This window comes from Nannospalax galili, unplaced genomic scaffold, assembly GCF_000622305.1.
Source record: "Nannospalax galili isolate Female #2095 unplaced genomic scaffold, S.galili_v1.0 scaffold453, whole genome shotgun sequence".
Taxonomy (NCBI): domain Eukaryota; kingdom Metazoa; phylum Chordata; class Mammalia; order Rodentia; family Spalacidae; genus Nannospalax; species Nannospalax galili.
In genome coordinates, this window is record NW_008334081.1 from 1,503,186 (window position 1) to 1,514,249 (window position 11,064).

At 54.5% G+C, this 11,064-nt stretch overlaps 2 protein-coding genes across 2 annotated transcripts; both read right to left on the reverse strand.

Moving 5' to 3' along the window:
• Positions 1-684: 684 nt before the first annotated feature.
• Positions 685-5,570, reverse strand: Cops9 (COP9 signalosome subunit 9). The gene is made up of 3 exons (XM_008829133.3): positions 5,420-5,570; positions 3,383-3,455; positions 685-927 (listed from the first exon to the last, which is right to left on the reverse strand). Exons 1-3 carry the CDS (start codon positions 5,480-5,482, stop codon positions 890-892), a joined length of 174 nt encoding a protein of 57 aa, XP_008827355.1. The 5' UTR covers positions 5,483-5,570; the 3' UTR covers positions 685-889.
• Positions 5,571-7,743: 2,173 nt separating this feature from the next.
• Otos (otospiralin) lies at positions 7,744-10,611 on the reverse strand. The gene is made up of 4 exons (XM_008829134.2): positions 9,270-10,611; positions 8,879-8,962; positions 8,725-8,751; positions 7,744-8,042 (listed from the first exon to the last, which is right to left on the reverse strand). Exons 2-4 carry the CDS (start codon positions 8,934-8,936, stop codon positions 7,858-7,860), a joined length of 270 nt encoding a protein of 89 aa, XP_008827356.1. The 5' UTR covers positions 8,937-8,962; positions 9,270-10,611; the 3' UTR covers positions 7,744-7,857.
• Positions 10,612-11,064: the final 453 nt, after the last annotated feature.

The window sequence follows — 11,064 nt, forward strand, 5'->3', positions numbered from 1 at the left end:
GCTTCCCTCTCCTTGGGTCCTTCTCACCTGCTGAAGACCGGAGATCCCAGAACCAAGCATCACCAACACCGGCAAACAAGCATCTCTGTTCACCAATAAGGAAACCAAGGCCCCGGCAGCTCCTGCTCTAAAGCACAGCCTTCACCTTCAGGCTGATCCAAAGCTGCAATCATCACAGCCATTACCACTTATGGACCTGAGCTAGTAAGAAATTTGTAAAAGCTGTCCTGCCGTGGGCACTGAGTCTCCCTTGAAAAGACCAACCCAGGCACTTCTCACGGAGAAGCATCTCCTGCAAAGTCACTATTGTGGTCCTCCGGAGGCTTTAGGTCTTTAGGGTTTGCAAGAGCAGCTGCTGGGATAAGGAGGCTGGAGGAAAGCACTGGCCCATGGGGATGGAGGGAGGCAGTGGGGCGCTGCCACAGGGAGGGACGGAACCTTCAGCCAGGTCTTCTAAGTGCTCTGAACGTGACCTTCACTGCCCACTGCTTCCCAGACTGCACATTACCAGTCACCACAAACTGAATGTTAAAAGCAGCATGGTATGTGTTTGCTGTGGTGACAGACATGGCTCTCTCAGTATACAAACCCTCATGCACACATACAAACACACATGCGTGCACACACAGAGACTCTGGAATGCAACATTCATCTCAAGCACAGGAATTAAAGTTACCCTGCATATGACGGTGCTGCTTTTTTAATTTTAAAAGGACAAAAAGCTGGTACACTCGGAGACGATCAGCACATCCAGGTGTTCACAGTTCTCCTCCCTTGGCTGACCAGGTCCTAATCACTAGTGATCTTCACAAGGTCTCCACACCATCTGATCCTGTCCTCAGCAGTTCAGAACACATCACGTAAGGAGGGCACAGGCACCCGAATGGCCTCACTGGACATCATCATCATCAAAGAGATCTTCAAAGTCTATGCAAACAACAAAAATCGCACATTAATGGGCACAGGACCAGCAAGTAAGGAAACCACTTCAAAATGCGCTTTAGGTAGCTGAGAAGGCAGAGAAAGTGGTGAGCAGTGTAACTGGCAAAGGACTCCCTATGACAAACTCGATATACCCAGCCGAGTAGGTGGAACTCAGGGGACAGTGTTGTCTACAGTGTATTAAAAACAAAAACCTTTTATTTTATGTAAATGTTATGCCTGCATGTATGTAAGTGCACAGTTGTTGTGCAATGCCCACAGAGGCCAGAAGAGGGTGTTGGATCCCCTGGAATTGGCATTATGGATGATTGCTGGCTGCCACGTGGGTGCTGGGAACCAAACCTGGGTCCTCTGTAAGAGCAGCCAGTGCTCTTAACTGCTGAGCCATCTCTCCAGCCCTCTTCCATGTATTCTAAATCGTGTTTTAATTGGAAGGCATTTTTAGAAGGTTCATGGGGATGCTGGACAACCACCCTGCAGTCTAGTGGCCAAAATGAGGACTGGACACGAGTGCCACGCCGCGCAGGACAGTGAAAGCGGGAGATGGAAAAGGTGGCAGCACCGGGCCCTGGGCCTCAACAGCCCCACATGCTGCTAGAGACTGCGACCACAGGTCACGGCCACGCAGTCTTCTGTTTACTGTTACGCACTTTCCAAGTTCCCAACCATGAGCCTGCCACACCATCATTTTCAGGATAGGAAAGAACCAAGGCCATCCGCATGTGCAAAAGAATGGATAGAGTACATCTCCTTGGTGATCAGACAGAGCTGAGGGGCAGGACGCCTCCTGCATCCCCATACCAGACCTTCTTGGGGAGAGTGTCCCCAGTGCAGCTCTGGCCACCCAGAGGAGCTCTTCTACACCCTCATTGCCTCCTGACCTCTGCATGTGCTGCCAGTTCTCCAGGCACTTCCTGCCCAGACCCCTTTCCTAGGGAACCCCTTCATTCCAGACCTGTCACGCAGAGAAGCCCCCTCCCCACTGGTGTTCCAGGCACAAGCACACCCAGCCTGTCGGGGCTCTCATCCGACACTTCCACAGCCCTGTTCAGACCCTCCACTACTTATGAACACAGTGTCAGAAGAGTGAGTCATTCCACAGTCAGAACCCACTGACCACCAGACAACAGTCCCAAGGCCCAGCTATTTAAGGAGCTAAAAGGACTCAGTGGAAGCCATGGCCAAAAGCTATGCAGGCCTCTCCCAGTGAATAGCTTCCTGAGCACCAGGGCTTGAGCTGGAGCAGTGGGTAGAAAGGGGACAGGGACCCTACCTGCTCCTTCTCCACCTAGAATGACTCATGGGCCTGCTGCCCATGCCACCAGGAGCGCAGGATGGGACCCTCACTGCCAGACTTAAACACCGTCAACAACACATACACAGTTGATCTCTCGTCCAATGGGCAAAGGACAAATGGAACTCTGAGGAGATCTCCAGCCTGAGCCAATGCGTCAGCACTAGAGATGACACACCCTGCACAGCAAGGAACCTCCCGAGGTGCCCTGCACTAGCTGAGTCCTCACAAGGCCACTCTGGAGAGCAGCTGGCAGCCCTGCACCATCCATTCCCTTCCTCAGATTAGAGAAAGGCCTCTCCAAATCCTCAATGTCACTTCGCCCAGTTCTGACACCAGTCGATGACCCCCAGGATGCCTTAGGAGAGCAGCAGGTCCCAGGGAGGAATACATTCGCTTGGCAGCTGGCTTTCCCACTCAGGCCAACAACCACCTGCCAATGAGCCACCAAACCACCTGGGAGCCCCTGGGAAGTTAGAAACCAGCATGGCAAGATTAGTACAGAAGCTCTTTGGAGTTACATCAGGGAGTTAAAATGGAAGGAAAACACGACTACTCTCCAGAGCAGATTTTACAGTCAGCTCTCGCCGTTTGTTAAGACAACACCTATGTTTTGGGTGACTAGCAAGAGAACCCTTAAATATAAGCTGGAGGTATATTCTGCATGCTGACTTCAGACACAGGGCGGGCTGAAGCCAGAGCCCAGTGTTACACTGTGAAGGCAGCCAAGGGCACAAGAATCCAAGTGGGCAAACAAGTGTGCACGAGGAAAAGGGAATAGAAGGAACATCAGAGGAGAGCAGAGACAAGAGACAGCCAGGCAGGTTCCCAGCCCAGGTCTGGATGGCTCCAGACCCTGCCACAATCCCAGCTGTTCCTCAGCACATACCAACACTACCAGTGCTCAAACTCAACCTCTGGGAAGTGAGCTGGGAAGAATCCCATGCTATGTTCTCCTCAATGGAGCTGAGTGCTAGTGCTAACAGCTGTGTGATCACATCATACACTTGGCACTGTACTGAGAACAGCACAGGGTCTGGCTCCACTGTTCCATGATTCAAATTATCTGTGTCACAAAGCTGCCTGACTGTGTTAACCTGCAGAGGAAACTCAGATGAAACCTGGCACCGATATTGCCATACTTACCATTAAAAAAGTCTGCATGAACTGCCTTTTCATTGGCTGCCAAGTCCATCAAGAGCCCAGTACTGCCTCCAGCCTGGAGACCAAGAACATGAAAGGTAAGGTTATGCTACGTGTTTGTTTTCTAAGAGTAGGTGACAGGCTCATTACCACATCCATCCCACCTCCCTAGAACAGAACACTGAGTGACAGGAAGAGTATTCAAGCTGGAGACAGCATTTTCCAGACAAAGAACGTATGTATGAAAGGGAAATCCATGCACATTTTTAAGGCCTCTCAAGGTCCTGTGTTCTTTGAGTCTTCCTTGGCTTTTTAAAAAGAGACTTTCCATTGCCTTGTGTGGTGCTCTCAGGAGTCTCCAATCACCTCCTGGACGATGACATCACTGGCAATGCGCCTCATGTCTGATAATGCAACCATTTTCCTTGGGAAGCAGATCTGGCTTGGCCTGAGGGCTGGGAGGCTGCTCCCAGGGGACCCTCCACTGCTGCAACTCCATGGTGGTGATAAAACCAGGTCACGTACAACTGTGTCACACACACTGTGCAATGTGATGCACTCAGGACCTTATGCCTCATCAGTTGCCTGGGGGCAGCAGGAACAGAGGCTTCTACAGCTGGTCCACACACCTTCTGCCTGGGCTCCTAGTTCAACTCTTCCCTGGCTCTCCTGTGCTCCCTTTGGTGGCTGTTCTTGGGATTCTCAACCTCCGTACCCAGACTGGTCATCACAGTGAGCCATCAGAGCCTGCCTCTGAAATCCAGGTCCAGCTCCTCTTACTTCCACTGCCTCCCTCAACCCTCTTTAAGTCTCCTTTCTTCCTGTTTCTATTTCTCTACTCTCAGCAAATCCAAGCTCCAAACCCTCCAGAGTACCAACCTCCATGGGAAGTTTGGCGTGTCTCTCCCACTGTAATGCTGCCAGATTGAGGAGTTGGGGCTGAGAGCATGTGCCTCAGTGGTGGATCGCAGAACCCAGACACTCTGCAGGCTTAGTGATGAGGCCCACCCCCTGCATTCTGCAAGTGTCATGACGTGGCCCTGCCCTGGCATTCTGCAGACTTCATGCAGTGGCCCTGCCCCGGCATTCTGCAGGTGTCAGGTAGTGGCCCTGCTTGGGCATTCTGCAGGCCTCATGATTGGCCCTGCCCATTCTCTCCCCTCTCTGAACTGGAAGCTCCTCCATGGTAAACCACAAGGTGTTTCTTTCCTTTAGAGTGGAAGGGCATCATTCCAGGGCTCTGATCCTGGGCTGTCTTCATCGCTATCCACAGGACAACACCGGAGCTCCTTTCTTGAGCCTTGCTGAGCCACCCAAAGCCCCATGGGTTCGTCTGCAAGGCACTTCCAACGTCCTCTTACACTCAGGATCTACAATCGGCCTCCTCCCACCACACCTCACCTCCCTAAGGGCAGAGGCTACATCTGAGCATCTCTCTACCAGCTAAGCTGTGAGAGAAGAGGTGGGGCTGACCTCAGGACCGTAAACCATCCACTGGAACAGGAACACCTGTACCAGAGTCTACGGTCATGGTGCTAAACAACGACACAAAATCGCCTCTGTAACCCTGCAGGTGAGGGACACAGCACACAAAGCCAACCACCTCCCATGGGCCTTCTCCCAGGGCTGAGGGTCCATGACCCGGCAGTCTGCAGGCCTCGCTCTGGACTCTCTAAGATCTGCGAGGAGCTCGGATCAGAGACCGGTCTGCAGGCAAACCCCACTCCCCCGACTTCCCTTTCACGGGTCCTCAACACGGGCTCAACCCCGGCCATGACACCGCCAGCAGCTGGGCATCAGCAACTTCTCGAACCCCCCAGACCCCGGGGGCTCGGAACTAGGACCCGCCACCCCCCGGCGTGAGCTGCCCACGCGTATCCGCGGGCCGCGCTCCCTCGAGGCACCGGCAGCTCCTCACTCGTCAAGGGCTGGGACCCCGCGCGTGTCCGCTCCCACGGGGCGCACAGCCTCCCCGACTCCCGGGCCGTGGGAACCCGCGCGTGTCCACGTCCCCGCCCCGGCCTGCCCACCCCGCCTCACCTCGTCCAGGTCCACGTAGGGCCCGGCTCCCTCGGGGAACATTTCATCCACAGCTGGCTTCATCTCCAGCGCTGCGCTCACTTCCGGCGGGCCCCGTCCACTTCCGGTTCGCGCCCCCGGGCAGGTCTAGACGGCGGAGGGCCGCGTCTCGGTGGTTCCAGCCCCAGCGTGCTCCGGCTCCGCCTCCTCGGAGCGGTGCGGCTGTCAGGACGGCTGTGCGCGGACGGCACCCACGCCGCCACCAGCGCGAGGGCCCGCGGAGGAAGGGAGAGGCAGGGCTCCCCGACCATCAGTCTGCAGACCAAACCATCAGGACGCTGCTGTCCAGATGTTGGCGAGAAGGCGGAGATGCCGGCTCTTCCGGCCTGCGAGAAGGGGAAGAAATGGTACAGCAGCCGGAAAACCGCGGAGTGGCCGTGACCCCCAATCTCAGACGAGACCCATGCAAGAGATCCAGGATCTGACGCGGCGTTGCACGCCCAGGCGCACGTAGCTAAAGGGAGAGGCAGGCCCGTACCCTGCCCGTGGAAAGGTGCTCCCACGGACAAAGCGGGCTCTTATCCATGCAGTGAACAGGGTTGAGTCTTAACTGAGGGATTTCTGACCCACGGGGATGAGCCTTGAGGACCTTACGTCAAGTGAAAAGAAGCAAACACTGATTTCACTGTGTGAGACTCTGGGGCTAGGGAAGGGTGGTGCTCGGTGGACACAGTTTCAGCTGTGGAAGGTGGAAGGGGGTCTGGAGGTGGATGGCCGCCATGCCCTTAATATCGCTGGACTGTGCTGAGAAATGGCTAGCTTGGTACTTTTATAGTGTCATGTTGTGCCATTTTTGAGAATGTGAAGGAGAGAAAGGAGGGAACAGAAGTGAAGGGAGCAGGGAGGAGAGCGGGATCTTTTGGAGAGACAGAGCCTGAGATAGTCTGTCTAGTGACTCTCTAGTCAGACTCCTGAACATTCGCCTAGACCCCTCTGTGCACCGCCTTATACAACCCAGGTTTAACAAGGATCCCTGAGTCAGAGTAGCAAGAAGCCCACACACAACCCCACTGATAACAGGGCCACACCAAGTCCAACGAGGCTTCTCATCCTCCACCATCTCCAGATGATGTCATCTGGCCTACCTTCAGCAAGAATCCCATGTTACCCCTTAGTCATTTCCCACCCACCTCCACCTATTCCTTGGCTATTAGTCCCCACTTGTCTATGTGGTTGAGCCCAGTTGCTGCAGTCTCAGCAAGGCTGTGGTCCTTGTACCTGTCACAGTGGTTTTGTGTAGACTCCCTGATAGCGTCAGTGAACCCTTTTGTGGATCGCCCCCCCCCTTTAACAACTTTAAGAATTAGAGTGCTTGAGAGTTGGGCTGCTAGAGGTGGGGTTGGAGTATCAAGGGTTGGGGTGGCTCCAGGGAAACAGTAACTCAGCCAAGATGTGGGGAGTGCTCTGGACAGCCCCTCTCCCTGAGTGGACTGTGCAGGGTAGGGCAGAAGTTAAATGACTGGAGAGCCTCAGATGCAAGGTCAGTGCCTGTCACCCTAAGGCACTCAGGTAAAGGTTGAGCTGAGGAGGCTGAGACAGGATGGTGAAGAGGAGCTATTCAGTGTCTCCCTTAGTGTGTATGTGGAGTTAACCAATGTGTTCTTGGCTTGTCTGCCTTGCATGTGTGGGGGAAGCTCACCACCCATACTCAGGCTATCCCACTATCTGCCCACCCTTCTGTGCCCACAAGGCCACCCAGGGCAGCCATCCCCTTCTCCAGCAGCCTCAGCCTGAAGTCTTCCCTGCAAGACCAAGTATGGGCCATGGCTCTCCCTCACATCTGACTTCCTTGCTTCCTGCTGCTCTCAGGAATGTGCTGTGCACTGAACATAGGTGCCTGGCCTAGAGGTGAATGCTGGGAGCCTAGGGAGGGGTTGCCAGGGACACAGTCCAGCTCATCTAACTAGGCGCATGGCCTTAAGTCAGGCTGTACGTGGTGTCTTTGCCTCAGCTTCCTTCCTTATAATCTGGTGGAACTGCAACCCACACCCCCCAGAGGATCATGAGACTTGAAGGACAGGTGACCCCTGGTTGATGTGCCATGGTGTCTTTGCCTCAGCTTTCTTCCTTATAATCTGGTGGAACTGCAACCCACACCCCCAGAGGATCATGAGACTTGAAGGACAGGTGACCCCTGGTTGATGTGCCTATGGATGGAAATCATGTACATGTTTATTAAAGGCATGCTCACCAGTCATCAAAATAAAGCCCAGCTAATTCATGGAGTCATAAAACAGAGGGGACCTTGTGCAGCCGTGTCTTGAAAGAACCACAGGTCTGCTGTGCATCTTCAGATGGAGTTTATTGAGCACGAGCTCCACCCCTTGCCCAACACTGTGGCTCTGGACTGCCTCAGGACCCAGCCAGTGCAACCAGGCAGACAGCAGAATGGATACTGCTCAGTCTTCCTGGTAGGGGACATGGAAGCCCAGGGTGCTCCCCAAGGGGAAGTGTGCAAAGAAGGTACGGGCCATGTCCTCCATCTGGGGGTAGGCGCCCATGGTCTGGAAATACTGCACATAATTCCAGAAGTCAGAGGTAGAAAAGGGCCAGTAGGGCATGGCTGGTGGTTCAGCGTAGGGGTCTGAAAGATACAAGTCACCATCTCAGGGGCTGTCCCACCATCCCCGACTGAAGAACAACCCACACAGACCTGGGGCAAGTGGGTGGCACCCAGCAGTGCCTGCAGCGATATCACCTCAGCCAGGAGTGAGGTCTGAGTCCTGGCTATCCCTCTCCCTTTGGGATACTTGATCTGGTGGACAGGAAAGAGGAGAGGGAGGGAAGAGCAGGGAGTCCTACCCTTGTCTGGGGAGATGCAGAGCAGAAAGACAACTGGGTCGTGAGGACATGGGGCATAGGCAGCATGCTAATGGGGTTTCAGAGAACACAGTCCCCTTGTCCACCCAGGTGATACTGAACTGAGTTGGGACTCCAGGGACGGACCAGGGTCTGAACCCAGGATGAGGGTGGAACTTTGAGGGCTCATTGGCTCCCTCCTTCCCCGGGTGGTCTGAAATGGTAGCAGGCAAGGCCAGCCTGATGCTGTCCTGGCTCCCTGCAGGCACAGCTCCGTGCTGGCAGCAGGACCCGTGTCGTGCTTCCAGGAGGCAAGGATCCCACTGCTCTGCGTCTGCTGGTGCCGAGTCACTGCTTGCCAGGGGGTAAGCAGCCCCTGTGTTTTCTAGGGGTCAGAACCTCTGCTCCCCAACCCACCTGGATGCACCATTAACTATGTCAATGAAAGGAAAGATGTCAAAGTATACCTGCTTCCTCTGGCATTGGTTTGGCCCCTGTAAAGGAAGAGGAGACCCATCACTCAGGGCAACCTTCCATTGCCCAGTGCAGGACAAGGACAGTGCAGAGGGGAGATACGGGAAGGCAGCAGGGCCGTGGCTGCAGCCCAGAGTGGCCCCTCACCTGCAAGAACCCCCAACAGGACACCGAGAGCCAGTCCCCTCAGCACACAGGCCTGCATCCTCCCCAGAGCACCAGGGGACGCACCTGCCACAGGAGGAAGCCAGGGGTGAGACCACCACCCCCCAGGACCAGCCCATCCTGCCACCCATGGGAACACCACCACCCCCTGGACCAGCCCACTCTGCCACCCATGGGAACACCACCACCCCCAGGACCAGCCCATCCTGCCACCCACGGGAACCCCAGCATTTTCATAGCCACATCTGTTTCTGAGATGAAATCTCACCTCAGATGCCTCACTTATTTTGACTTTTTAAGAAATAACTTCCCCATCCCTCACACCCTAGTCCACCCTATCTGGAGAGTGCCGTCTGAACCCTGCAGCAGGTACCTCTTTGTCCCGTCCACTCAGCCCAGCCTGCAGCTTGTGTGGGGCCACTGCCAGCTCTCAGGCTCCTCTTTATAGGAGCGCTGGGGACGAGGAAGGAAACATCACCCCGCCTGAGACATCAAATTGAATATTTCATCCCCAGGCACAAGACTGTGGGCCTCTGTCTCCCTGCTGGCAAGCAGAGCTGTGGGCGCAGCTGGGGGAACCAGACTACAGATCAAATCTCAAATTGCCATCTGTGGATCTCTAAAACTGAGTTCAGCCTGGGTACTTCCAACACCCAGCTTTCTCCCAATGGGGAGAGCCACTGTAAGGCCGATAATGGGGCTTCTGCGATCCCTCTCCTGTGCCAAGGGGCTCTGTGATCCCAGAGCTTCCCCAGCAGGACAAGCAGAAGGAGCAGGCCTGTATACAACCCCTCACTCAGGACACCTGAGGAGCAGGCAGGGGCGGAGTGTGGGGCCAAGCTGGGCTCCTTCCCCTGACTAGAGCTTTCCTCTAAGTCTCTAATTGGAAAGGGACTGTCCCAGCCCCAGGGATCCCAGTAGCCAACGGGGCGGTTCAACTCAGGCCATTGTCATTATATACTTATATAACCTGTACCAACCTGTCTCTCCAAGAAAATGTAGCCTTGTGACCCCACTACTGAGTTCCCAGTACCCTAATGCAAACAAGACCCATGTCCAGGGTGATGTTCGTTGTGTCCCTGGGGTCCCAGCACCCTGATGGATGTAGGGCCCACGTCCAGGGTGATGGCCTCCAGTGTTCTTTACCACCCCAGGACTCTTCAAGGGTTTCGGAACCCTGTTCTGGAGTTATACTGCCCATGGGTCCCAGTCATTGTAATTAACCCTCAAATCCCATCTTCAAGTGATTCTTTCCCAATCAATGCCCTACATTTAACTGGAGACCTGGAGAGGTAGTATGGGCCAGTAATGTTGGATTGTAGCAGATAGACTAGGGGTTCACTTCCAGAACCTAGCCCCTGTGCTGCAGGAGGTCAAGCTTCTTTGGGGGCAGTCCACCCCCAGGCCTGTGATTCATGAGAAGGACACTCAGGACTCAGCATAACTGTGATCATGGCTGTGATTTACTTCAACAGAGTGGCAGAGGGCCTCACAAAGAGAAAGGAACCTGGTCAGAGTCCAGGGGCACAGGCCCCTGAGCCCGAGCATCAGGCCATCAGGGACTCTCCAGAGGGTGATGCTCACCATCCACCCTGACGAGCCCATATTGGAGGTGGCATGGAAAGACATCTGTGATGTTAGAGAGATGGCATCACATGAAACAGGCCGTGCCTTTAAAACTCTTTCTAATGGAAGCCTGCTCATGGAAGTCTGGAGTAAATAAGCCGTGTTGTGTCTGAGAGAGGAAACTATGGGTGTATGTACACTTCATCCTCCTTTCTGGGTGTGCATTTTCCTTAACTTATTACTTTTATGCAGAAAAAAAAAAAAACCTTAAACCAAACCCACCATCAGCTCTGTTAGTTACTTATGCTGGCCTATCAGGGTCAGTCACCTCCCAGGTCTCCCATACCTACTGGGCCACACCCTTCCCCTGCCACACACACACACACACACACACACACACACACACACACACACACACAAAATTTCTCTTTACCTGAGTCCTTCAAGCCACTTATCTCCCTGGCCTGAACAGGGACTCTCCCTGGTCCACCTGGAGGCCCACTGCCACTCTGTTCCTGGAGCACACTCCCTTTGCCCTGACCCCATTCATCCCTCTATCACTTCTCTCCTGCAGCCCACTCAGAATTACTTCAAGGAGGACC

Coding starts and splice junctions, on each gene's coding strand:
- Cops9 (XM_008829133.3), bottom strand. CDS start 5,482: ATGAAGCCAGCTGTGGATGAAATGTTCCCCGAGGGAGCCGGGCCCTAC. Junction 3,456..5,419: donor CCTACGTGGACCTGGACGAG/GTGAGGCGGGGT, acceptor CTTGGTCTCCAG/GCTGGAGGCAGTACTGGGCT. Junction 928..3,382: donor TCATGCAGACTTTTTTAATG/GTAAGTATGGCA, acceptor TTGTTTGCATAG/ACTTTGAAGATCTCTTTGAT.
- Otos (XM_008829134.2), bottom strand. CDS start 8,936: ATGCAGGCCTGTGTGCTGAGGGGACTGGCTCTCGGTGTCCTGTTGGGG. Junction 8,752..8,878: donor CCTGTTGGGGGTTCTTGCAG/GTGAGGGGCCAC, acceptor CTTCCTTTACAG/GGGCCAAACCAATGCCAGAG. Junction 8,043..8,724: donor ACCAATGCCAGAGGAAGCAG/GTATACTTTGAC, acceptor TGTATCTTTCAG/ACCCCTACGCTGAACCACCA.